Source organism: Schistocerca americana, chromosome 10 (genome assembly GCF_021461395.2).
Source record: "Schistocerca americana isolate TAMUIC-IGC-003095 chromosome 10, iqSchAmer2.1, whole genome shotgun sequence".
Classification (NCBI taxonomy): Eukaryota; Metazoa; Arthropoda; class Insecta; order Orthoptera; family Acrididae; genus Schistocerca; species Schistocerca americana.
The window spans coordinates 103,810,014-103,836,568 of NC_060128.1; the positions used below are offsets into that span (position 1 = coordinate 103,810,014).

General features: G+C 40.8%; 1 protein-coding gene across 6 annotated transcripts in view; it reads right to left on the minus strand.

Annotated features, from left to right (window-relative positions):
• Positions 1 to 26,555, minus strand: part of LOC124552514 (lysine-specific demethylase 4C-like) — a 362,897-nt gene that overhangs the window by 137,913 nt on the left and 198,429 nt on the right. For all 6 annotated transcript variants that reach the window (XM_047126804.1, XM_047126805.1, XM_047126806.1 and 3 more), the window contains 4 exons: positions 15,241 to 15,368; positions 9,858 to 9,953; positions 7,866 to 8,048; positions 6,203 to 6,352 (listed from right to left, as the gene is read on the minus strand). In XM_047126804.1, the coding sequence (XP_046982760.1) occupies positions 6,203 to 6,352; positions 7,866 to 8,048; positions 9,858 to 9,953; positions 15,241 to 15,368 (557 nt within the window). The remainder of the gene's footprint in view (positions 1 to 6,202; positions 6,353 to 7,865; positions 8,049 to 9,857; positions 9,954 to 15,240; positions 15,369 to 26,555) is intronic.

Here is a 26,555-nt window from a genome sequence, read left to right on the forward strand (position 1 = left end):
AGAAGGGATCGGTTGGTAGGACATGTTTTGAGGCATCAAGGGATCACAAATTTAGCATTGGAGGGCAGCGTGGAGGGTAAAAATCGTAGAGGGAGACCAACAGATGAATACACTAAGCAGATTCAGAAGGATGTAGGTTGCAGTAGGTACTGGGAGATGAAGAAGCTTGCACAGGATAGAGTAGCATGGAGAGCTGCATCAAACCAGTCTCAGGACTGAAGACAACAACAACAACAACATCGAATTTTCAGCATTCTTCTATAGCATCACATTCCAAAATCTATTCCTTTCTTGTCTTAACAACTAATTGTCAATGTTTATTTCTGTACAAGACTACATTCTGTACAAATATCTTCAGGAAACACTTCCTCCAACACTTAAATTTATATTCAGTGTTAACAAATTTCTCTCTCTCTCAGAGACAACAATTTCCTTACTTCTGCCAGTCTTGATTATATATCCTCTCTACTTCAGTCACTGCCCGTTATTTTAATGGCCAAATACCAAAACTTATCTACCTCTTTCATAGTCTCATTTCCTAATCTAATTCCCTCGGTGTCACCTGATCGAATTCTATCACATTCCATTACCCTTGTTTTGCTTTTGTTGATGTTCATCTTATATCCCTCTTTCTTTCAAGACAACATCCATTCCGTTTAACTGCACTGCCAAGTATTTTGCCATCTTTCACAGAGTTAAAATGTTTTTGGAACATCATTTTTCAATGTAAAATCCCTGACACTGAATGCACGTATTCCACCGCTTTGGAAGTGCACAGATACCATGACAGAAGAATTCTTTTGGTCGTATTTGTAGCCAGTCATGCACTATGGTTTTCACCTCTTTGTCACTTCTGAAATGCCTGCCTCCCATCACTTCATTAAGTGCACCAAGCAGATGACAGTCACTTGGAGTGAGATGTGGTGAGTAACGATGATTTACCAGATATTCAAATTTAATTTCCCAAATAGTCTCAACTCGCTTGGGCATTGTCGCACTGCAGTAATACTCCTGAAGTCAGAAGTCCTTGTTGTTTATTCCTGATTTAAGAGCACAGTTGATTTTTCTGCACATCTGAGTAAGAAGTACTGGTTACCGTCACTCCCCAATCTGCATAATGCTCCAGAATTACTCCATTCGGATCTCAGAAGAGAATGAGCTTGACTTTTCTGGCAGACAGTCGCTCATGGAAATTTTCTGGTTTCGGCGATGAACCCTGACGCCATTCCACGCTCGATCTTTCCATTTCTCGTCAGTGATAGTGGACCCGAGTCTCATCGCCCATAACAATTTTTCCCAGAAATGCATCATCTTTGACGTGGAAACAACATAAAAGTTCTTCAGAGGGGTCGACGCGATCATCTTTAGATTCAGAAGTCGAGTGACGTGGCATCTGTCTTGTGGATGCCCTATTGAAGTGCAGTACACCGTGAACAATATTCTGCACCAAAGCAATACTAATCTCCAAACTTGTGGCTACTTCATTCAAAGTTATGCACCTGTTCCCATTCTCGCCCGTCCCTACACAGTGGTCCCGTCAGAGTCTCAGGGCATCCTCTAGAGAAATACACCATTTTTGAACTTCCTTCAGCACTCATACACTCGCTGCAATGACAAACATGAATCACTGTAATTCTGTGATGAATTTCAATCGGTCTGACACCTTCACTACACAGAAACTGCACTGTAGATCACTGCTCGATCGCGGTGAATGACTTTAGCAGGGTGGACAACTCAGTGCGGATGCTCCTGCTTCTTCCTGTGTTGTAGTATCACTCTGCCATCTGTCTGTCACTCTCTGAAACTCGGGTAACACTACTGCCACCTTCCAACTTCATCACACAACTTTTCGAAATTTTATAGAACTTTTCATGTTTTCATTCGAATCACCCTCATAATATCATTGACGTCTACCTGTTGTAGAATCTCAGAACATGCCCTGTGCAAACTGACAAAGATTCTGTAAACATCAGCCAAGCGGAATGTGATTTGGTCTCTTCTCATGTGCCATACCAAAAGCCGTGCTTCGAGGCAAACGGATGAATCCAGCATTTCTTAACTTCCAAAAATTATATTGACATGGCACCACATGGATGCTTAATAAGGAAAGCCCAATCAAATGGGGTATCAAAGGAAGTTTCTGATCAGACTCGTGGTAATTCAGTCAGAAGGTGCCATTTCTCTTCTCGATAAGATTTCACAATTGTGCAGAGATTGGGAACTTATTTTAAATATTCAGAAATCTAAAATTGTGCACTGAAGAAAAAGGGATGGGATGTTACATGTTACTCCACTGCAGAAATGTTACTACTAAGAAAAAGATTCCATGAGGGATGCACTGAAATTCTAAACAAGATACATTTGTCAACTTTATTATGTAAACGTAGCTGTTTATCTGCAGTAAAAGTAATATTAATGTTAAAATATTGTTGCCCCTCATTAGTTGCAGTTTAACATGAATGAAGCTGAAGAGCAATAAACCCGTTACTTTGTTATGATCTGCAAGTCAATAAACATATCTGCACAAATTTTATTAAAATTTGACATTATACATTTATAACATGTGACTTGTATGCTAATCAAATGATAAGTATATGTATCTAGTGTACAAATACACCACAAATGTGCAAAACCTTCTCAAAAGCTTTCAGCAGGCAATCTTCCCATCTCATGGAGAAGCAAAAGGAAACATATCACAGAATGAATGAAAAGTCTGAGCCCGATGTTTCTCGAATGTGATAAGAAGGCCTCAAAAACATATTAATGCTATGTTGGGTAAAATAGTGACTGCCTGCACCAGGGCTACATTGGGTGGAGAAACACAATACAGTATTATACCTAGTACGGTGTCGCGAACCTGTTGGCATTCAAAACAACTCCGAGTCATATTGTAATAGATAAATACGTGTCCTGTACGGTTTTCAGAGCAATCCTATACCATCTGGACTACCCGAGCCATTTGGATCCTTTCCTCCACCACCAGATTTTCTAAACTGTGCAGATGGGAGTTATCCTTACAACACTCTCTCAGTTCATGCAATTATTCCAGCCTCAACCTACAGTAACATACTGTCCCCACAACCTCCACCCAATAGTTTCAACCCCCTCTGTCCTATCATCTCCTCGCCATTCTCATCTCCCACTCTGTTTATTTGCTGCCCTCTGCCAACTATAATATCCCAGCCAAATCCACGCTAGTCTGAGGTATTTTATTTGTTTAGTTTTTTAAAGCTGCCCCAATCAGCTGACAAGCCAATGAACCTTCTATTGCTAAAGCTGAAATTGATAAAATACGGGAGCAATGCATTTACTCTGAGAAACAGGGTCACTCTGTGGCACGTAGTTGGCTATAATAAAAATTCTGTGATTGGAGATGAGGACTGGCTATAGAGAAGTGTCAATATAGAGACTTACGGGACTCAGATGCACATAATTGTCAGTTGTTAAGCACCATTTTGTAAAAGATAATCTGGTATAGAGTGGTATAAAGAAAGAGAAAGAGATCTGAGATTTTGTCACTGTAAACCTACATAGGAATATAAGGAAATTCAATCAATCTCAATTTTTTCTGAAGTGAATTTTGAGGAAGTAAATTGTGCTAAGCTTCTATAGGAACTTCGGACATTTGGTTGATGATGTTTGTGTGTGGATCTGCAAGCACGGTCAAGAGAATTTAGAAGACTTTCCTGTTATTGATAGAAATATCTGCAAATGGCTATGTATCGTATAACCAAATGTGGACCGAGTCGCACAGAATCTGTAGCCGAGAATCCTGTAAAAGTTCCTATTTATGAAAAGCAAAAGTTTTACAGGTGACCACATGGTACTGGCAGTTGCTTCTGCTTGATGAGATCGATGAGATTTCACCACCACAGAGTTATTATTCTTTTTAGGATAAAAACTTATCACTGGACATTTTTTGACGTACACTGAATGACATCTGCTCATGTTCTGTAAGACCGTGGAGGTGTGATAAGAACAGTAATCTGTACTCTAGTAAATGATAGTTTCAAGCATTAGTAAGAGTGTTTTTGCTTATACACAACACAAACTATCTCAGCACAGAGCAGTAGACACAAAGTCAGACGTTGGCGCATCTCTGTTAGCTTCAAATTATAATTACTTCAATTTTAATTGCTTTCTTTCCTCAATTAATTGCACCTCCAGTACAATATAGACACACATACATACAACAATATACACAAATATAATACGGGATGTACTGTACAATAATCCCACCCATCTTTCGCCGCTCCTCTCCTTTTTCACTCCCTTTTTCCCCGTCTCCCTGCCCCACAATCTCCTGACGCTGTACCTGTCGGCAGTCTAGTCCCTGAACACTCCACCAGACAGCGTTTGTCTCTCTCACCACCTGTACACTACTATCCCTTCCCCTTCCCTGCTGCTCTAGATTGCTGCTTGTGTAACACAAGAGTTTCATTCTGGTTCGAGATGCCGGAGATGGCGGTCTTGTGTGCGTGAGGTTGCTTACTTTTCTATACGAATGGTGTGTTTGTGTGTGTCTCTCTTTTGCTGATGAAAGCTGTGACCAAAAGCTTTATGTGAGTGTCTTTTAATTGTGCCTGTCTGCAACTTACCATGTCTTCTTTACGGTAAGTAGCAATCTGCCTTTTCCAACATTGCTGATTTAAATGTTTATTATATCTGTTGTTATTTCACCAGTTTTCTAATATGTCCCTCATATAGTGTATGGAACAGCTTTGGCAGCCAGAGGCAGTGGTTACATGTATGTGTAAGTTGTGTTTGCATGAATGTATGTGTGTATGTTTTCTAATACTGAAGAAGGCCTTTTGGCCAAAAGCTTACTGATTTAGCCGTCTTTTCATTGTGCCTGTTAGCGTCTCACCATCTCCACTATACGGTGAGTAGCAATCTTATCTTTTTCATAATAATGTCATTATTCCGTCCTGGATTTTTGATCGTATGAACAATGGATGAATTTACACCGCCACATGCTTTTGCTTTTATACTGCTGATAACTGTATTCCAGCATGTCACAGTTTTATGTTAGTGAGTGGGTTATACTATTCCATGTAAATAGCTTTGAAATTTTCATTTTTGAATGTTTGGCAATTTTGTAATTACGTGTATTTTATTTGGTGACTGCTTTCAGAATACTCGACAACGAACACGAGTCAAAACTGCAGTTGCAATAAATAATATTTTAACAGCATGAAGTGGAATTAGGTCACTAGAAAATTTCTAGCTGGCTACAGACCCAGTACTCATCAAAATTTTACATTACAGTTTGATTACATTATTGGTGAAAACTCAGTGGAAACAGCAACAAGTGTAAAATATCTCGAAGTAAGTGTCTGGAGTGAAAGAGAGTGGCACAAACACATACAGTTCATTGTAGGAAAAGCAGATGCCAAGGTGAGATTCATTGAAAGAGTCTTCAGGAAATATAATTCATCCACACATTGAGATCCTTACAAACTCTTGTTTGACCAATTCTTGAGTACCGTTCATCAGTCTCGGATCCGTACTGAGTAGGATTAACACAGTAGATCCAACGAAGAGCAACACGTTTCATCAAGAGATTGTACTGGCGGTGTGAGAGCGTTACATAGATGCTCAACAGATTCGAGTTGCAGACACTACAAGAGAGGCATTGTGTGTCCTGGACAGAATTACTGTCAAGCTTCTGAGGGTATACTTCTGAGAAGAGTTGGCAGAAATATTACTTCCTCCCACGAGCAGAAAATCAAAGAAAGTAGAGCTCACACGGAGGTACACAGACAGTTTTTTTTTACTCAGGTACCATTTGTAAATGGCAGAGAAGGGGGACAATGATTGTGGTAGAAGATGATGATGATGATGATATTTGGTTTGTGGGGTGCTCAACTGTGCAGTCATCAGCTCCCGTACAATTCTCAATCTGTACACAGTCCAAATCCAGCCACTTTCATGAACGATGATGGAATAATGACGACAACACAAACACCCAGTCCTCGGGCAGAGAAAATCCCCAACCTGGGCGGGAATCTAGCCCGGGACCCCATGATCCAGAGGTAGCAATGCTAGCCACTAGACCACGAGCTGCAGTCTGTGGTAGAAGAGGTACTCTCAACCACAAACGAGAAGGTAGCACGTGCAGTGCGTGTGTAGATGTAGATCTGTGGATCGTCTAATTTTGATCGCTTTCATATGTATTCCCTAGAATCAGTTTGTAACTCACCAGATGCCTAGCATACAGACTGATGCCCCTCACATCCAGAGCATCGTGGAATGGCACGCCGGGCAGAGCGGCCGAACACAGCAGGTGCACCCAGGCCCCTGAGTCGGTGCGACGTAATGCTCCGCCACGCATACTGCACAGTGAACAAACCTGCAACGACATGACACTTTATTTTTACTGGGTGACCTTTGTCATCTGCCGGACAGTTTCCATTTGGGTTCCAGATCAATTCATAAATTAACCTCCAATTGGCTATTAAAAATAAACTAATGCTCACAGTTTTGTGACACTCATGTGCTCAGAAAAAGTGACAGTAAGAGGCCAAAACAGACTGTGTTATAGTGTCTCCCATGAGCTGTGAGGTACTTCTGTCATTCGCTCCATGCGAGTGGGAGGAGTCGATGCCACCGGATTCGTCATTGACTGTGTAGTGAGTCTGGGGATGGTGTTATGAGTGATAGTGTTCTGAGAGAATGGTGCACATAAATTGATGCTGGGCACAAGAATGTGCACAATGAAAGTGGTCAGCAGTCAGATTCAGATGTAACTAGTGAATTTGCATGAAGTGTTTCAGTTCAAATTTTCTAATCATTCCAAAGATGTAACTCATACTTTGCAAATGACATTTTTTAAGACTGTCACAGAGATGCTGAGTTACCATAAGGTTAGTGCAAAGTGGATAATAGTGTCCAGCCGATGGTCACAAAAGTGAAAGAATGGGTTTGGCCCTACACTCCTTCAGCTCTAGCGAGAAGAAAGGAAGGAATTTCTGAACAGAATTGTAAATATGGACAAGACACAAGTGTAGTATGAAAATCAGAAACTAAGGAACAGTCCAAAATATTCAAACAGACACTGTCTGATCATAAAATAATCATTACAGTTTTTTGGAATTGCAAAGGAATTTCATATGATTACATGAGAGTAGCATGTGAGAATACTGTGACACCACATTTTTGTTGTGAGACCCTCAGAAAACTCTGAACGTCAATGTGCAGCCCCCTACTGAGAATGGAACAGAGGAAAAACTCTCACTTTTTGGCTGGGAGATTTTTCAGTACTCTCCCTGCAATCAGAACATGACTTTCAGGACCCAAAGATAAAGGCCTGACCGGCTACCGAGTACTTCACGACCGACGGTGAGATCGACGAAGCTTTTAAGAAGCACTAGGCAACCCCATTCTTTAATGAAGGGATAAAGAAGCTGGCACCATGGTATGACAAATGTTGTAATTGGGTGGTAACTATGTGCAGAAGTAATGTCAACATGTAAGTACAGACATGTATATACAAAATGATTATCAGTTTTTATTTTCTTCTTTTAGCAACCAAACAGAGGTTAATTTATGAATAGCCTTCATATTTCAAATATGTACATCAATACAGTCTCTTAGAGATCTAGAGATAACAACATCATTTCCATCAAATTTCTTTATAAATAAACTGTTTATATGCAAGTCTTCTGCTGTGTCCGTTTTGACTGATTTGTCAGTCTATTTAAAAGCAACAGTATGTGAAACGAATTATTCTGGATTTTTCCTGCAACCCAGATACCACTAAGAGCTGTGCTTTATTATTCAGAGATTCACGGCAACCACAGTCCTGCGGCACTTTTGGCTGCTAACTCTGAATAGTACATTTCTGGATCAGGAGTACAACTCACCGAACCGAGGGAGCCGAAGAGACACCTCTCACAGCGCCAGTTGCCGCGTATGTTGCCCGCTGCACTTGGGAGCTGCTCACTGGTGCCGTAACACGTTGTGTGCACACACAGCTGACACTCAACACATGTCAGCAGCACCTTCACACCCGTGTGGGAGTCGAAGAAGCGCCGTGACTCCATCTCCTGGAATAATAATGTTCATGACTGTCTTGTTTAAAAAGTATACCAGGTGTACCGGTATGAAATGAGCGTTAAGATACAAATGTGTCGATAGGGAACAATTGTTGTGAATGAGCCTTAATTTTTTTTTTTTTTTTTTTTTTTTTTATTTGTATGTCAAAGATATTTAGTATAGATCAAGTCATGGAACAAACAACATCATATGTTTTCATCGTGTTAACAATGTCGAATTTTGTACCAGAAAGTGATGATTTGCAGAAAGCATTAATTTTTTGTTTTCATTTGAAAAAAAAAATTGCTGCAGAGTCACATCCAATGCTTGTTAAGGCATATGGTGATCATGCTCTATCAGAAGCAACATGCAAAAGATGGTTTCAATGGTTCACAAATAATGATTTTGATGTAAGAAATGAAGAACATGGAAGACCACCGAAAAAGTTCTTCGAAGACGCCGAATTGCAAGCAATATTGGATGAAGATGATACTTTGAGTCAGAAGCAAATGACAGCAATGCTAAATGTTGGACAACAAACAATTTCTGACCGCTTGAAAGCTATGGGAAAGATCCAAAAGTGTGGGAAAGGGGTACCATATGAATTGAATGAAAGACAGATGGAAAACCGAAAAACTATTTGTCAAATTTTGCTTCAAAGACATGAAAGAAAATCAATTTTGCATCAAACTGTTACTGGTGATGAAAAATGGATTTATTTTAAGACTCCTAAGTGGGAAAAATCATGGGTTAATCCGGGACAACCATCAACATCGACTGCAAAACCAGATCGATTCGGCAAGAAGACAATGCTCTGTGTTTGGTGGCATCAGAAAGCTGTGGTGTATCATGAGCTTCTAAAACCCGGTGAAACTGTGAATACTAACCGCTACAGACAACAAATGATCAATTTGAATTATGCATTGATCGAAAAAAGAGCAGAATGGGCCAGCTGAGAAGTGCCAAGTTGCCAGCTTTTTGGTGACCAAACCGATGCTCTTGGTGACTCCAGTTGTGACAAAGCCAGCTGGGATCTTTTTACTTCCTCTCCTGTTTTGCCACCTGTCTCTTTAAATTCATTTTATTTACTTTTTTGCCTAATTGCCTTTAACATACATGGGTACAGTCTGCATTTCCACAAAAGAGAAAGGCTGGCCCTCAGTTTTAAGGAATATAGCACCGGACCTAATTTTGTGCTTAGTTTTGTGTATGTTATCAATTTTCTAATTTATTTGGACTATTCCTAGTTAATTCCTTTTGTTATAGGGTAAAATCAGTAATTGTTTCATGAGTTAGATTCTATTGTTGACTTACAAACAAATATAAATTGAGTAATGATTATAAACATCTGGAAGAAGAACTACTAGGATACTTAAAGTATTTATTTGGCTCCATTCAAAAACCTATCCGCAAAGCCAGCTCTTAATTAATTCCAAAATAATTATCAGGTTTGTCAAAAGCATTGCTTGCGTGACTATATCTATTAATTTCATTATTTAAACAAATAATTAGGCCTAACCTTTGTGATAGGAGAAACTACTGAAAAGAAGAAATTTTTCAATGGGTTCAGCCATTTTGCAACATGTGATGAAATGGATACCAAGCAAACAAAATAAATCTGACATCTAACAGCAAGGAATATAAACTAAACAATGTATTCATTCCTGCAATAACCGAGCCATGGCACAACTACCAATAGTTTTGACAACATAATACTTTGTAATACGTTTATTCTTTCTTAAACGTCCTGTATAATAATTCAGCAAGAAATATATCACATAAGAATGTACAATCTGCAATGAAATTCATTACTTATTTACCTTACTACGCTCTGGAAACCATACTGGACTCACATACGGTTTCGTCACTGTCCGACTGTTCTTCCATTCGTCTAAGTTTATGTCACCTGAACAGCACTGAAAGAAGAAAGTGGTGAAAATTATAAAGATGATCCACAATGAAAAAAACCATTTTTGATATGGTTCTATATTTTGTAGCTGACACAGCACAAGACAAAATTCCCCAAAGTGAAATAATACACACAAAAATGTAAAAATCTAAGATTAAAATTAAATGTCTCGTCAATGTCAAAGTCATTAGAAGGAGTAAAAGTAATCTCTTAAAATATAGTTAAGGTGTCGGGTGTTTGATAGTCATAAAATCGAGACTGAAAGCGCTGCTACGCTCTCAGAAGCAGCTATCTCATACAGAAAATACATACACACCCACAGGGCCATTGACCTGGCCGACTACATTATTCTTGTGCTGTAATCGAATAGGATAATTTAGTCGTGTGTATTCTGTATTAGCTAACTCTGCCAGAAGGACACTATTCAAAGCTTAGTACAATTTTCAATACTATGTAAACTGAAGGTAGAGGGCGGAGGAAGGAAAGGAACTACTCATATCAGCTACATCGGGACTTCATGCGGAATCAGTGGTGACGAGTATAAATGTATGCCAGACTGATATTCAACCCAGAATATCCTGCTTACTATGCAGCTGCATCATCCGGCCATAGAATTTATCGCAATTGCAAGGATTGTCTCGGCACGCATCTCGGCTGACCCACATTTCTACCCAGAGGCACCTATCTGCAATACCTATACACATCCTCCATGCTCATTACTTTGATTCCCATGGGAGGTCGGCTGTAATTGTGTGTGTGCACTGAAGCTGGTGGATTCATTGCCATTTCAGGCAAATCAGTTATACGAATCTGTGGCATCTGTTCTTTGGACATAATTTTCAGCATTGCTTGCATGTCTACTGATCGTTTGACTCCTCAACTTTGTATTCCAGAATTTCTTATTAGAACGAAAGAAATTATGAAGAAGAAAAAAGAACAGATACCACAGATTCATATAATCTTTGATACAGCTTGTATGTCTACTAATCACTCCATCTCATCTTTGCACTCCAGAATTCTTTATTAGAATGAAAGACTTTATGAAGATGAAACAGTACTATGGTGAGCAAATTAGAAGAGAATGTTGTGCATTTTCCTACCAAAATTAAATTCACTTGATGGATCCAGGAGAAAAATGTTCAAATGTGTGTGAAATCTAATGGGACTTAACTGCTAAGGTCATCAGTCCCTAAGCTTACACACTACTTAACCTAAATTATCCTAAGGACAAACACACACACCCATGCCTGAGGGAGGACTCGAACCTCTGCCGGGACCATCCGCACAGTCCATAACTGCAGCGCCTTAGACCGCTCGGCTAATCCCGCACGGCGATCCAGGAGAAATTTTCCCTTATTGTATGTGTGGGTATCTATATTCCCTTAAAATCAAATTTGTTGACAACAAATTATAAATGTAGTTTCACTTGACCCAGTACCCACAGTTGCTTCAACAGATGTCTACAAACCCCAACTGTGATTCAAATCATTCAGTTGACTGAATCGGGTTCACTGAAATGAAACGAAATGAATGAATTGATGGGTATGAGACCAACAGACACACAATGAAATGAAGTGATTACGGTGAAAAATATCAGATACATAATCTCATGACATTTATCAAAACAGGTATACAATAACTAACCAGTACTTTTTGGTTAAGACTGAAATTATCTCACAAAATCTTCTCCTTTAAGCCATCAATGGCCGAATACATGTAAAGTTTCTCAATATTGTGATTAGGTAAACCAGTTAACAGTCAATAAAATGCTATAATGTTTAAATAATTTTACTGTCCATCTGAACAATCAATTTAGACTTGAGGAAGTTCATTACTGGATGGCTTCAACACATATATGGGTGCAAGAAAGGCTCACAGATCTTTGATCAGATCTTTTATCACAGATTTTACAGTGTCTTTTTGTCCTACATTGAAAAACAATAAAAATTAGAAAGAATAATGAAAGTTCCTGTTATTCAAAAGACAAAATACTTTTGTACAGCTGATATGCTCATTCGAACAATTTCACGCTATGTCAATCCTACCACAAATGACTTAGTATGTCATTGAGTATTGACTTTGTGTTTACAAACCATCTCCTTGCATAGGAAAACACTGGGCCTCTTTGATCAGACTGAATATTCTTTAGCACTTCAGTGTAAATGCTGCATACCACTGTGAAGTTTTGGGTGATGCCAGACAGTGAACTCACCATAAATGAAGCAACTTGTTGATGAGAGAAGAGATTCTTCTGCAAGACAATACATGCACCTATACATCAGCTCTTTCAGAACAAAAATTGGCTGGGCTCAGCTGGGAAACACTGAGCATGCTCCCTGTAGGCCAGGCCTATGTACCTGAAATTTTTGTGCCCTTGGACCACTCAGAGAAGCTCTGGGAGGTCACAAAGGTTCTGTGAAAATTCTGCGGTTGAAGCCTGCAGATGTGACAGAGCCCATTCTTCAGGATATGAAAATTACCTATTTTGTGGGTAGCAGGGGGTTACAAATGTCTTGACTTTTAATTTTTTATTGCCAAACTCGTGTACCTTCTACTCACCCTTACACAAGAAAACCTGTAGCTTGCCATACTTGCTCTCTCACTTCTTCACAGTACAGCCCACCTCCGATGATGCAGCATGAGACGTGAGTAGTGTAAAACTGTATTTAGTGATGAGAGCAGTAACTGTTGGAGTGTCTCACACAGTACCGACTGTGGATATCTTGGCGTGGGCAATCGCAGCCACAGCAGTATAACTCTGTTGTTTGTCAGCGGTGCAGGGTATGTCCAGAACTTAATGCAACTCATTTTGTAGCCATTTCTATATCAGGGATAAGTACCCTCCTGGGAAGATAATCCCAAAACATGCATTTCCCACTTTGTCCAATGCACTCTCTAATACGTTCATAACCTGACCGGCATGATCAACTAGCCTGTTCTCAAATTCAGATACATAGACAACGATGATACAGCAATCTCCATTACTGCCAACATCACTTCAATCTGTGTGACAACAGGTGGAAAAATAAGAGAAAAAATTGTATTGATTTCATCAGCTACTATTGCTGTACAGCTATTTTTCTGTTTAATTGTTGAATGAGTCTCGAAACCTAGAAGAGGCCATGCTGTAAACAAAAATTATTGGCCGAGAAATTCTGTATCTATGTGAATGACCCTGATTCATGCACACAATCTTTTCCATTACTTTTGAAGGAGATCAATGAAAAATCCAGGATGGAATGTAACAATATTATGAAAAGGAAAGTTGCTACTCAGCACGTAGCGGAGAGGCTGAGTCGCATATAGACACAACAAAAAGACTGTCATAAATAAATGAAGCTTTTGGCCATTAAGGCCTTCATTAACAAGACAGACACACACACACACACACACACACACACACACACAGACAGATTTTAGTTCCCTGAGACTGTGGTCATATGTGACAGTTGCATTTGCGCGCACGCTGTGTGTGTGTGTGTGTGTGTGTGTGTGTGAGAGAGAGAGAGAGAGAGAGAGAGAGAGAGAGAGTGCGTGTCTACATCTACTGTTGACGAAGGCCTTAATGACTGAAAGCTTTATTTATTTGTGACAGTATTTTTGTTGTGCCTATCTGCAACTCAGCATCTTCGCTATATGGTGAGTAGCAACTTTCCTTTCCACAATATTGTTACTTTTCAAGAAGAATTTTATTGGCAGGTCTGTAGCTGATAAAGTTCTTGTTTTATGAAAAGGATAGTTGCTACTCCCCGTATAGCAGGGATGTTGAGTTGGAGGTAGGCACAACAAAAAGTTGTGTGTGTGAGTTGCGTTTGCTTGAGTGTGTGTGTGTGTGTGTGTGTGTGTGTGTGTGTGTGTGTGTGTGTGTGTGGTGTGGGCACACGTACGTGTCTGTTCTCTATTTCTGATTCTTGACAAAGGCCTTGTTGGCTGAAAGCTTATTGTGTGACAGTCTTTTTGTTGTGCCTATCTGTGACTCAGCATCTCCGCTATAAGGTGAGTAGCCATCCTGGATTTCTCATTGTTTAAAGTTCTTGCTTTTATGCAGCTACACTTTGTTTTCATTTCATGTATCTATGTTTTGTTTAATGCAACTAATTTTGCAGTAGCAGCCTCGTTCTCAATTAATCATTCCTGCCATCAGGAAAGCTGTCTTATTGGAATCCGTCATGACTACAGGTCACAGACAAACTAAAATTGCGTAGGATTCCTACCATCAGCATGATCATAATTGTACACACTCCCTTGTTAATGACTATTTTTCTTTGTCTTCAACCAGAACCGTTGTCCATTAGGAGTTCGTGAATTGCTGAGGAGACCAATTCCACAAGTACATTTTCTACTACAGTGAGGGCACATTCTGTCCAACAGAATCACAGGTTGCTGCGAGTTGTTGGTCACGAGGTTTTCTAGCTCTTACCTTCAGTTCCACTTGTCAGATCTTAGTCTGCCACTGTTGCTTGAAGTACTGTGAACAGTCATAAATAGTCCGACAAGCATGGTGAATGGAGACAGCATAGTTGTGTGGACATTAAATTTCATAAGTTGCATATATTTTGGTTCTTGTAATAAACAGTTATCATTTCAAAGAGTACACTTCAACATTGCCAGCCAACCACTTGAATAAAGTATATTACAGGTATGCCACTTTTGCCACATCAATTGCAGCATTCACCTGGAGCATTGCTAACAATATTTTCTGAGGATCTTCAGATGCCTTACAAGGTGATCCAGGTCCCGCATTCACAAGTGAGCGTTGGTATAGTGACGGTCTGGTAGACAGAGAGCTACCAAGTGCTGAGGTCGCAGTTGTCAGACGACATATCCCGCAAACAGCATAAAGCCACACTACCATGTCTTATATGATACGGAATCAATATTTGCATTAGTCGAGAGGTGACTTGCAGTAAGGAAAGTGCTTGACATTTGGCAGAATTCCACCAATGATCTCTAAGGTCAGTACTTGGTAAAGGTTGATGCAAAAATTTTGTTTGCCTGATACTGACAACTAAGCAGACGCTCATGTGTACCTCATAGAGTACATTCATAATTGCTTGGAGGGCTTCATATGAGTTCACCATAACAACATTTCATCTGAATACTGGAGTTTGATAACCTTCATTGTAGCTCTCAGTCTACTAGGATATCAAGGAATTCTATAATGTGAGAATAGAACTTCTCTCGTGGGAACCCTGTTGTCGATGTTTACTTACAGTTCTCCGTTCTCCATCTGTACAGTATGTATAATAGGAGGCTACTGTAAGGAAGAATGCCAGTGCGCTTGTGTTTCATACCTTTGTGTGCAGCAAAACAGTGCACAGGGAACAGTGCGGGTACTGTTCGCTCCAGTATGCATTGAAAGCACGCTCCAGGGCCATATCTGCCGGCGCCGAGTGCTGCATCTCCTTCATGAATCCAGGACCTGCAGATAAATCAGAAAATGCAACTTATAATATACTGTCACCTCCAAGTAAATCGTTACTGGACTGTATAAGTGGGATCGATTGGTTCTGGAGGCGGAAGGGTTGGGAGTAATAATAAGGTAATGGGTGACTAAAGCACTCAAAATGCAAGTGCATGTATGTATAAGTGTCTGCAGAAGAAAAACTAATATAACATGGATGGTCCAGTAAAACATGGTGGAACTTCCTGGCAGATTAAAACTGCGTGCTGGACCAAGACTCGACCTCAGGACCTTTGCCTTTCACGAACAAGTGTTCTACCAGCTGAGCTGCCCAAGCACGACTCACGCCCCGCCTCACAGTTTTACTTCTGCCAGTACCTCGTCTCCTACCTTCCAAACTTTATAGAAGCTCTCCTGCCAGGAACTTTCATATCAGCGCACACTCCACTGCAGAGTGAAAATCTCATTCTGGAAACATCCCCCAGGCTGTGGCTAAGTCATGTCTCCGCAGTATCCTTTCTTTCAGGAGTGCTAGTTCAGCAAGGTTCGCAGGAGAGCTTCTGTACAGTTTGGAAGGTAGGAGACGAGGTACTGGCAGAAGTAAAGCTGTGAGGGCAGGGCGTGAGTCATGCTTGGGTAGCTCCGTTGGTAGAACACTTGCCTGCGAAAGGCAAAGGTCCTGAGTTTGAGTCTCGGTCCGGCACACAATTTTAATCTGCCAGGAAGTTTCATACCAGCGCACACTCCGCTGCAGAGAGAAAATTTCATTCTGATAACAGGGTGGATTCTATTACAGCTTTGCTTTTACACTTTATCACGGCCACTTTCACTTTGTATCATCATCATCTTCTTCTTGTGATTTTGTCTCGCATCAGCACAGAATCAGCATTGTTATTCATGGATTTGGCACGGTTAGTTTAAGGGGTGGCCAGATATCCTTCCACACTGTTAATCCACTCTCCACCCCGCATGGGAAATGTCTACATGTGTACCCCAAATGTCTGTGTATAGTGTTACCCATGTGAGAGTAGGCAAAAATCTTATAAATATTTGCAAATCATGTAAATGAGGTGGGACTTTGATACCAGCCTGGTATTCACCTAGTAGGATGTGTGAAACTGCCTAAAAACCACATCCAGGCTGTCGGCAACTGACCCTCATAGTTAATCCACTGGGCAGATTCGATCTGGGTCTGGCACATCTCCCCATCCCGGAAGCAGTACTTTAATGTGTACGGCTATCCGGGTGGGTCCACTACCACCTTGTATGCTATAGGTAAATAGAAAATCAAATTAATCCCAACAGAATGGAGGTATTTTAATCATTAAGAACAATTTGAATGACATAGAATTATTCGGTAGGATGCTTGAGTGCAATTACAGCAGAAAATAATCAGGAGGAATAAATGGAGCGGGAGGGGGGGGGGGAGGGGGGGGGGTTCTAGCTCTATGGGATTTCATTTTCAACTTCCACTTTTCTGCTGAGACAATTATTAATATTTCTTTGGTGTGTTAATTTTGTTTTCTAGTTGTGTGAGATTATAGTTCTTTACCTACATGTAAAGTCCAGAATGAAGAAAGTTTTTTCACATGTTGCGCATATAAAGTTTTTTTTTCTCTCTCTCTTTCTTTCCAGTAATATGTAAGTAAAAATGCAGCTGGTATCATGAAGAAGGTGATTACAGCATAAGAAGGTTGACAAATCTATCATCAGAAGTCATTTCTGTGAATACAGACGTTCAGTAAGTGATAGTCATATTGGGCACATGTTAATAAAGCACTATACTGCATGTATACAATTTATTAAAATTATGTGGCTAGCAATTATATTAATAACATCCGGTCCACTAGTTCTGGAAATCTGAGCTAGCAACATGGAAAATTAATACTGTGCATTCCTCGGTTGTGATTCAGCGATTGTTATACTTTATTGGTAATAATTATCTGCATCCACCCACTTTAATAGTACATCATACACTGAAGAGTGATAGCAACCTCATTGTGAGAGCAGTGTCTCTTGAAACGTGTCGTTGAATTGTATAGTGTACCATTAAAGTGTTTGAATGCATATAATTATTACTAACAAACTATAACAATTGGTACCTCTTACCCAAAGAATCAGTATTATCAAAATGCTAGTGCCGGATGACACACTGTGGTTCTTCTACTTCTTCTACAATTATTAAAAATCTTAAGATATAAACTTATTTCATTGGATAGATAAAAAATCTACTCACCAACATGCACATAAAAAACTGTTGTGATTGGCAGTGGCTCCTCCTTCACGCAGAAGGGTTGGAAGGTTGAAGGGGGAGGAAAAAGGGTGAAGGAAAAGGACTGTACTTCTCATTCCATACGGTAAGTCTGCCCTGACCAACAGTTCAGGGGGACTTCCCCACAAAATCTACCCCTTTTCCTATACCTCTCACACACAATGCACCTAGCTTTTGACTCTTATGAACTCATGTACAATGTTTTAGGAGTTATCTCTGCTTTAGCATATTACCCTGTCTTCCACCTTTAAGGTCTGAGGTTTTCAAATCTTGTCGAGTGTAATTTCCTTCTCATGCCATCTGGTAAGTCTCCCCTGATCTAGGGTTCTGGGAGACTTTTCAAAACTCTACCCCTTCTACTAAACCTCATCAGTCCTTTTCCTTCCCCTTCACCCCTTCTACCAGAAGAAGGAGCCGTTGGCTCCAAAAGCTTGCATGCATAATAACTTTTTTATGTGTGTTCTCCTGCTGTCACTTGGTGAGTAGACTTCTTATATATCCAATTACATTAAGATATAAACTGCTAAAAACAGTCAGTATTATAAATTTTAACAAAGAATGCATGTTTTTATTTTATTTAATAATGCCACAAACTGAGTGTAAACAACCTGATGATGAGAGGATTGTCTCTTGAAACAGATGCATTGAAATGTATAAGAACCATTAAAGCAATATAACTATGTAGGCTCCCACAGTCTGTGTCTACCCTATTAAAATCCTTTCAGATGACATGCTGCACTATCTTATAAAATACTTAAAATAATAAAATAAACTGGAATTTTGGATGAGTTGCAAAAAGAGTTCCTCAGGGGGAGGGGAGGGGGAGGGGAGGGGGGGGGGGGGGGGAAGGACCCTCACAATCGATGGCTGTGATGCCAATGCTGCTACGGGGGTGTTTGTTATGTCTAGTCAGTCACCCGCCTGTGGATGTCACACAGGGAGCCTTTGCAGTATAATACTACTGAAGTGTGAAAAACTGCTAATAACCTTCGGGGGACTGAAACACACTTTTTTCGGAATTAAAAAGAATTTAATGTTTGTAAATATATGTCGAGATAAAGGAAAAATTACAATGTTTCTGCATTTCAGTGCATATTTTGCTGCGTAGGGGGATTCTAACCTGCATCTCATGAAAGGGCATACAAAACCACAATCTTCAGTGACAATAATGTATAAAGGATAGACTGTTACTCAATATAAAGAGGAGATGCTGAGTCACAGACAGGTACAACAAAAAGACTGCCAAACAAAAAAGGCCTTCTTCTGAATAAGACGACATATACACACACACATTCACACAAACACAACTCACAGACACAGGATCACTGAATCTGGCTGCCAAGGCCTGTCTGCAAATTCAACGTCCCCTCTGTATGGTGAGTAGCAATCTATCCTTTTCATAATATTGTCATTATTCCATAACGGATTTTTCATTGTTTGACTTAACATACCATTGTTTTTATTCCATTCTGGATTTTCCATTGTCTGACAGTCCTCAATGGGAGTGTCATCATTAGCCACATCTCCTATGTCAAATCACTATCTTCACTACTGCTGCTATTGACTCCTAATCTCTTCTAAATAGTCCCACATGTGTGTGACAATACTGTTCCATGTTGTAGGAATAATACTGCCCGGTATCTCAAGCACTAAAATTTCAATCTCTTTTAAACTGAAACTTTTGTTTCTGTCTGCAATATATAATTTCACTTGACTTCTACTGCATTAAAGTGGCAACGATATGGTCGAAGGTGCAAAGCTTTTGACCATTTTCTTCTGCAATTTCATCAATGTCCCAAGTGACATTACACGATTTATACTCTCTCACGATTTCCAGCATGTCTGCCTTTTTCATTTCCCTATCAAATGGATCTATGCTCTTCCTCTCTAGCTCATCCACTATGACCCACTTCCTGCTTCTGCATGTGGGGAATTTGTTTAACTGAGCAGAATAATACGGTGCACAATCAAATATTATGGCGGAGTTATATTCCATGTATGGAAACAATGAATGTCTGAACTGCTCTCTAATTTTCTTGGCCCTCATTTCTGCTGAGAAGTACCCAGATTTCTTCAATGTGAATGATAAAGCATTGGGGACAAACCCACTGACTGTTCCAGCATGTAAAAGAATGAGTCAACAGCTGAAGCTTTCAACATTTCTCGTGCAGTGTCATCAGTCCTCGTGATTGGTCTGGAATGATCAGCATTTACCAACGTTTCATCCAACCAAACAACTTTGTGAGATTTGCACTAACACACTTCTATCGGAGAACAATATCTCCAGGCAATGATATCCTATGCTCGAGCAGAATATTTTCCATCAAAACTCTACCTTCTTTAGCATCACTCAGAGGCTGGTTTTCTGTCTGAGAAACAACTCACTATCTGTCAGTGAGACAAGCAGCTTTCGGGTGGGCTACTCTTTCTGCATGTAACGGTCATACGTATGTCACCAAATTGCGTCCTCATGAAAATTACTAAGTTCTAACATTTTAGCAGGACAGAGTCTGGTTTTTCCTGGAGTCTCACGAACAGCAGTTGGTTCCTGTAGATCACCCCACTTGTTTAGCTGGTCGTGGCAGTGTCTGGCTAAATCATAGCCATGTGGTCACATTCAGCCCGGGATAGTGGGATAGCTGGCAACCGGAGTGTCGATAGTCTGTAACAAACTTCTATGTTGATGTTGTCGGGCTGCTTCATATTTTTGACTGCTTCTATTATTTTGTGTGTACATACTCATGGCTGTCTTGCCAGAATTCGTGCTTCTCGAAACTCAATAGCCTGCCCGCACTTGCGGTGATGTTCTGTTAGTGCCGATTTATTGTCCTGCCGAACCACATGCAGGGCTCTCATTACAGTATATGAGTGCTAACGGGCCTTCCAATTTCCCCCAGTTAGACAGCACTGCATTTACAGTGTATCTTGTAGACACCTGTGGCACTGAACACTTTTACTATGTCCACTACTAGTCCGTAATGGACTCTACCAGATCCTGAATTCTGTGGCCACTCTGGAAAACTGACTCGATGCCTCTTCAGCAGGGCATCTAGCCTACTCGATCACTGAACCCTCAGTGGACCACCGGGAATTGTTATTTTATTTCATTATCTGTATCTGGGTTCCTATTATACTTAGTAGCTTTTCTTATTGTTTTAGCTTGACATTCACTGGCTCAGAAAGTGTAATGCAACTCTTTCAATTTTTATTTGATAGTCTTTTAATCACTGATGCAGTGGGCTCAGGCAGTCAGTGTGTGTAGGATGGAACACTTCTGAGTTGGACAACATTGTGATTCAGGACCCATATGTTGTGGGTGGATTAGCAATAGACCTTGTGCCCCAGTATTCTGCTGGGAGTGCAACTGAGTTCCACACTAAGGGTCAGAGTCACAATGTTACTTTCTTGTTTTAGCATGAACTGGATCTTCTTATACCGGTTGTTTGTATGCTGATGGAACTTCTGCAGCTCTGCTTCTCTGTGCAGCCAAATGATGAATGTGTTGTTAACATATTGCAGCTGACAGTGTGGAAGGCATTGTGGGAAGCTTAATGTAGTTTGCTCAAGTGCTCGCATAAAGACGTCCGCAGCTATCGGAGAGGATGGAGGATCTTACTGCCACTCTGTCCATTTTCTCATATTATTTAAATGAAACAGGCTATCAATAAACAAAATCATACCAGATCACGGATATCAAATGGTATTAGTATCTGAATGATGCCGATCATCTCTTCTGCTGGTATGTTGGCGAAGAGAGACTTTATGTCAAAGCTGACCAATATACCAGTTTCTACATCTACATTTATACTCCGCAAGCCACCCAACGGTGTGTGGCAGAGGGCACTTAACGTGCCACTGTCATTACCTCCCTTTCCTGTTCCAGTCCCGTATGGTTCGCGAGAAGAACGACTGCCGGAAACCCTCCGTGCGCGCTCGAATCTCTCTAATTTTACATTCGTGATCTCCTCGAGAGGTATAAGTAGGGGGAAGCAATATATTCGATACCTCATCCAGAAACGCACCCTCTCGAAACCTGGACAGAAAGCTACACCGCGATGCAGAGCGCCTCTCTTACAGAGTCTGCCATTTGAGTTTGCTAAACATCTCTGTAATGCTATCACGCTTACCAAATAACCCTGTGATGAAAGGCGCCACTCTTCTTTGGATCTTCTCTAACTCCTCTGTCAACTCGATCTGGTATGGATCCCACACTGATGGGCAATACTCAAGTATAGGTCGAATGAGTGTTTTGTAAGCCAGCTCCCTTGTTGATGGACTACATTTTCTAAGGACTCTCCCAATGAATCTCAACCTGGCACCTGCCTTACCAACAATTAATTTTATATGATCATTCCACCTCAAATCGTTCCGTACGCATACTCCCAGATATTTTACAGAAGTAACTGCTACCAATGTTCGTTCCACTATCATATAATCATAATATAAAGGATCCTTCTTTCTATGTATTCGCAATACATTAGATTTGTATATGTTAAGAGTCAGTTGCCACTCCCTGCATCAAGTGCCTATCCGCTGCATATCTTACTGTATTTCGCTGCAATTTTCTAATGCTGTAACTTCTCTGTATACTACAGCATCATCCGCGAAAAGCTGCAAGGAACTTCCGACACTATATATTAGGTCATTTATATACATTGTGAAAAGCAATGGTCCCATAACAAATGGTTCAAATGGATCTGAGCACTATGGGACTTAACTGCTGTGGTCATCAGTCCCCTAGAACTTAGAACTACTTAAACCTAACTAACCTAAGGGCATCACACACATCCACGCCCGCAGCAGGATTCGAACCTGCGACCGTAGCGGTTGCGCGGTTCCAGACTGCAGCGCCTAGAACCGTTCGGCCACGACGGCCGGCGATCCCATAACACTCCCTTGTGGCACGCCAGAGGCTACTTTAACGTCTGTAGATGTCTCTCATATGCTGACCTGGGGCAGCTTTTCTTAAGGATTTTACGTACTCCACAAATTTTTGGTGTCTGTGGGACTTTCATGAGCCTTTTCACTGTGCCTTGATTGATTCTGGTGTCTCAGATTAGAGCTCACACCTTCTTACTAATCTTCCCCATCAGATCACTCTTAAGTTCCACGTACATGAGATCGCTTGACAATAGATGATTTTTTATTCATATTGCACAGTATCCACTGCAAACATCGCACTTCCTTTATCTGCCTGGAGAATTGTTATGTCTTCATACCTCTAAGCTCTTCTACGGTTGTGATGGCCTTCCCTAGAGATGTTACATTTAGGTGGTTTTATCAGCTAAGTCCCACCCACACAGAGAATTTATGGAGTACCTAAGATCTATAATGAAAGCTGCCCCTCGGGCCTACCATTAATAGGATTGATACGCATACCTACAGTCTGGTGAGGTGTCGGGGTAGGAAACTATGTCCCCTCGTGGGACACACAAAATCGTATGTAAAAAATTCGACTCAGTTAGCTCAACTTACACAGGAGCAGCATGTACAACACACTGATGTATTGGTCAGCTTTACCAACGTAACAACATAAGAGATTATCAGCATTATTCAGGAATGAAAACCACCCGATATCTGTGATCGGGTGCAGGTATGTTTACCAAAAACCCTACTGAACCTGGCATGACAAATACTCTGAGTAAATGGATGGAATGGTGATGGGTAGCTCCCTCTGTCCAGTGTCAGAGGACACATTTACGCAATAATTTGAGCAAACTGCATGAAGCTTTGTGCAATTCTGTCCACGATGTCGGGTGTGAAATGTCGACAATGCACTCGTCATTTAACGACATGAATAAGCAGAGTTTCATAAATTTCGTCAGCATATTAACAGCCTGCATAAGAAATGTTAAAACAAAAAGTAATGATGCAATTCCATTCCTGGATGTGGAGGCCACACACCTTCCAATGGACATCTGAGACACGTCTAACAGAAACCCATGAGTGGGTAACTGCATGCTAAATCCCATCATCATCCAGCTCAGAGGTGTACTATCCTACACACAATGACAGCTTGAACCCATCCTATCACAGACAAAAACAATACTGAATAAGTATCTAAAGAGCTGCGTAACACCTTCTGAGCCAATGGGTATGACAATAAAATAATAAGAGGATCTCCTTAGTTCAGTAGGCAACGGCCTTGCTGCAGTGCATACACCGGTTCCCGTGAGATCACTTTTCAGGGTGCACTCAGCCTCGTGATGCCAACTGAGGAGCTACTCGACTGAATAGTAGCGGCTTCGGTCAAGAATACCATCATAACGACCAGGAGAGTGGTGTTACGACACCACGCACCTCCTATCCGCATCCTCCTCTGAGGATGACACGGCGGTCGGATGGTCCCGGTAGGCCACTCGTGGCCTGAAGACGGAGTGCTTAGTTCAGTAGGAGGAGAGAAAGAAGTAAAAAAACAGCTTCCAACAATGCACTTACGTTACGTCAAAGGCATCAGCAATTGAGGAGAATAGGTGCTTCGTCGGTGACATCTGACCAGTTTCCGAGAGTTGCGACAGGATTCAGGATCTGGTAGGGTCCACCAATGATGCAGTAACATTCCTTAATGCCACAGGTGTACAGGAGGTAGTGTGACAGCAGCACTGATTACATTGGGTAAAGTGGAAGACCCGTTAGCAAAAGCACAGCAGAAAGTGAGTGCCACGTTCGGTCGGGTCAGCACAACATATCGGCACTAGCAGAGCACCGTCGCAATTGTGGGCAGGCTATAATGTTTCTAGAAGCAGTAATACTTGCTAGACAACTGCGGATGTGCACATGCACAAAAACAGACACAACTGAAAACTTGGAGCAGCCCGACATCAACAGTGAAGACGGGTACATAATTCTGACGTCGTGTCTGCCTGCTAATGTTCGACGGACCACACACGGCAGCAGGGCAGCGGTTTTACTGGACACTATCACGATCGACCGAAACAATGTATCAACAAGTGCCGTTTTTCCGAAACTAACAGGGGGAAAACACGACCCCCAGAAGCTCGTTTCTGATTCGTAATGAGCAACCAATTGTTGGCGAGCCATGCGACCCACAGATAGATGATCACATATCCCCTCCCTGTCTCCTAACATCACAAATTTTAGTTTATGTCCAATGACAAGAAATAAATGTAATGCCAGTAGTCTAGTGACACCCTTTTCAATTGAAAAGCGATATGCCGACATCGCTACTCAGCTAGATAGGTGGTTGCGTGTTCCATTGATCAATCGCACGGTACGGTAGCCGTTATGATGAGGAAAGTGCTACTAATGCTATTCACAATTAATATAACAGACTGCATCCACTTACGCCGCTAAATGCACCTACAAAATTATACCGCGGTACCACACGTAGTACAGGAGCTAAGACATCAAAACACTAAGACATGTGAAAAACTGCCGAATTGCACATGATGTTGTAAGATGGCTATTTTTTGATGACGTTACTGGATGTGTTAATATTTGTAAGGGAAAATGATATATTTGAAGACCTGTGGTCAGAAAAAAAGTTGTTAGGCAACAGTGTGTGTCTGCGATGGCAGCACTGTGGAGTCGTAAACTCTTTGACACTCAGCAGTGGAAAGCTGCAATATGCGCAACAGGTAGGATTCGTTGTGAGTACAGTGTAATGGGTGCCAGAGCTGTTGGAGCTACGTTGAGTTGCAGATTACCACCAGGAAGAACGACGACTCAGAACAATGGTTTGATAGTACACGGACACAAAACGGTTTCGAAATGAAGAACAAGGTATTATTTGCTAAGATAAAAGTTTAATTTTATTTTTGTAGACTTGTATTGTTGATGTAGTTCATTCTCGCCGCAGTCGAGGTTTTGATAATATTCTTTTGATTAATCTTCTGAGTTAATTTACTGTACCATGGAAGTCATTAGATTAATTGAATTTTCATATTAGAGTCTGTAATTGTTTTCTTTCGTAAGATCCTTCCTGACTAAAATTTCAGAACTTAACGGTTGAGTCGCGTTTCATTAACTTTCAGTGTCAAGATTATGAACCCAATTTCCTTTGGACCAATTGTAGTTAGTTTACAATATTTTTTAGCTGTTGTGGGGGTGTCTTCTGTTGCTGTTCCTACCCACAGACCAAGTGAAACTTATTGCTTTACCTACTTGCTTGTTTATGAGTGAGATCAGTTTTCACACACACAAGTAAAGCCTACTCACTCACACTTGGCGACAGTCTGCATAGTTTACGTTCATTTGGTTTTCTTTATTTATTAAGCAAACAGCCAGTAGTTACTACAGTGTTTTTAACAATTTGTGTAATTCCTTTACAGCTTCTGATTTACTGGATGTGTATTCTGTGTGTATAATACGTGTGTGTGTTACGTAGGAAAAGTTACTTTTGTTGGTCACGGTAGATTTGTGCTTTCTTAGATAAATGTATTTTCGGCTTGTGTTTCATAATAAAAAGCAAACTCATTGTTGAAATTCAGTTTCATCATCCGATTAGGTGTAGTAACAATGAATTTCTTACATCTTTTTTGAAGCAACAGTACTATCTGGCAGGTTTTAACCTCAACAATGGACACCGGGAAACGCAAAGCTTAGCAAAACTCCATCGAACGTGCGTAATCAAAAAAGTGGCGCTTTAACCGTGGAAAAAGTTAATATCATTCAACAATCTTCAGTTTCAGACATGGCTTGTAAATCTGATAACAGTAGAATGGATTTACGCGAAAGTACAACCATCAGTTTTCTGGCGTAATTGATCGATTCGGTCAAGAATTAAGTAATATCAAAGTGCCGGTACCCAGGGCAAATAATATTACCAACATGGATTCGGGATGTGTAACTGAAGACATTATGGATACAAATCCTGACACAAATTTAATAAATGCGGATGGTAGTCCAGTAAGATGTCGGTGTTTCAGCGCATGTTTTCACAGCTCGAGCGAAAATTTGACAACTTAGACGAA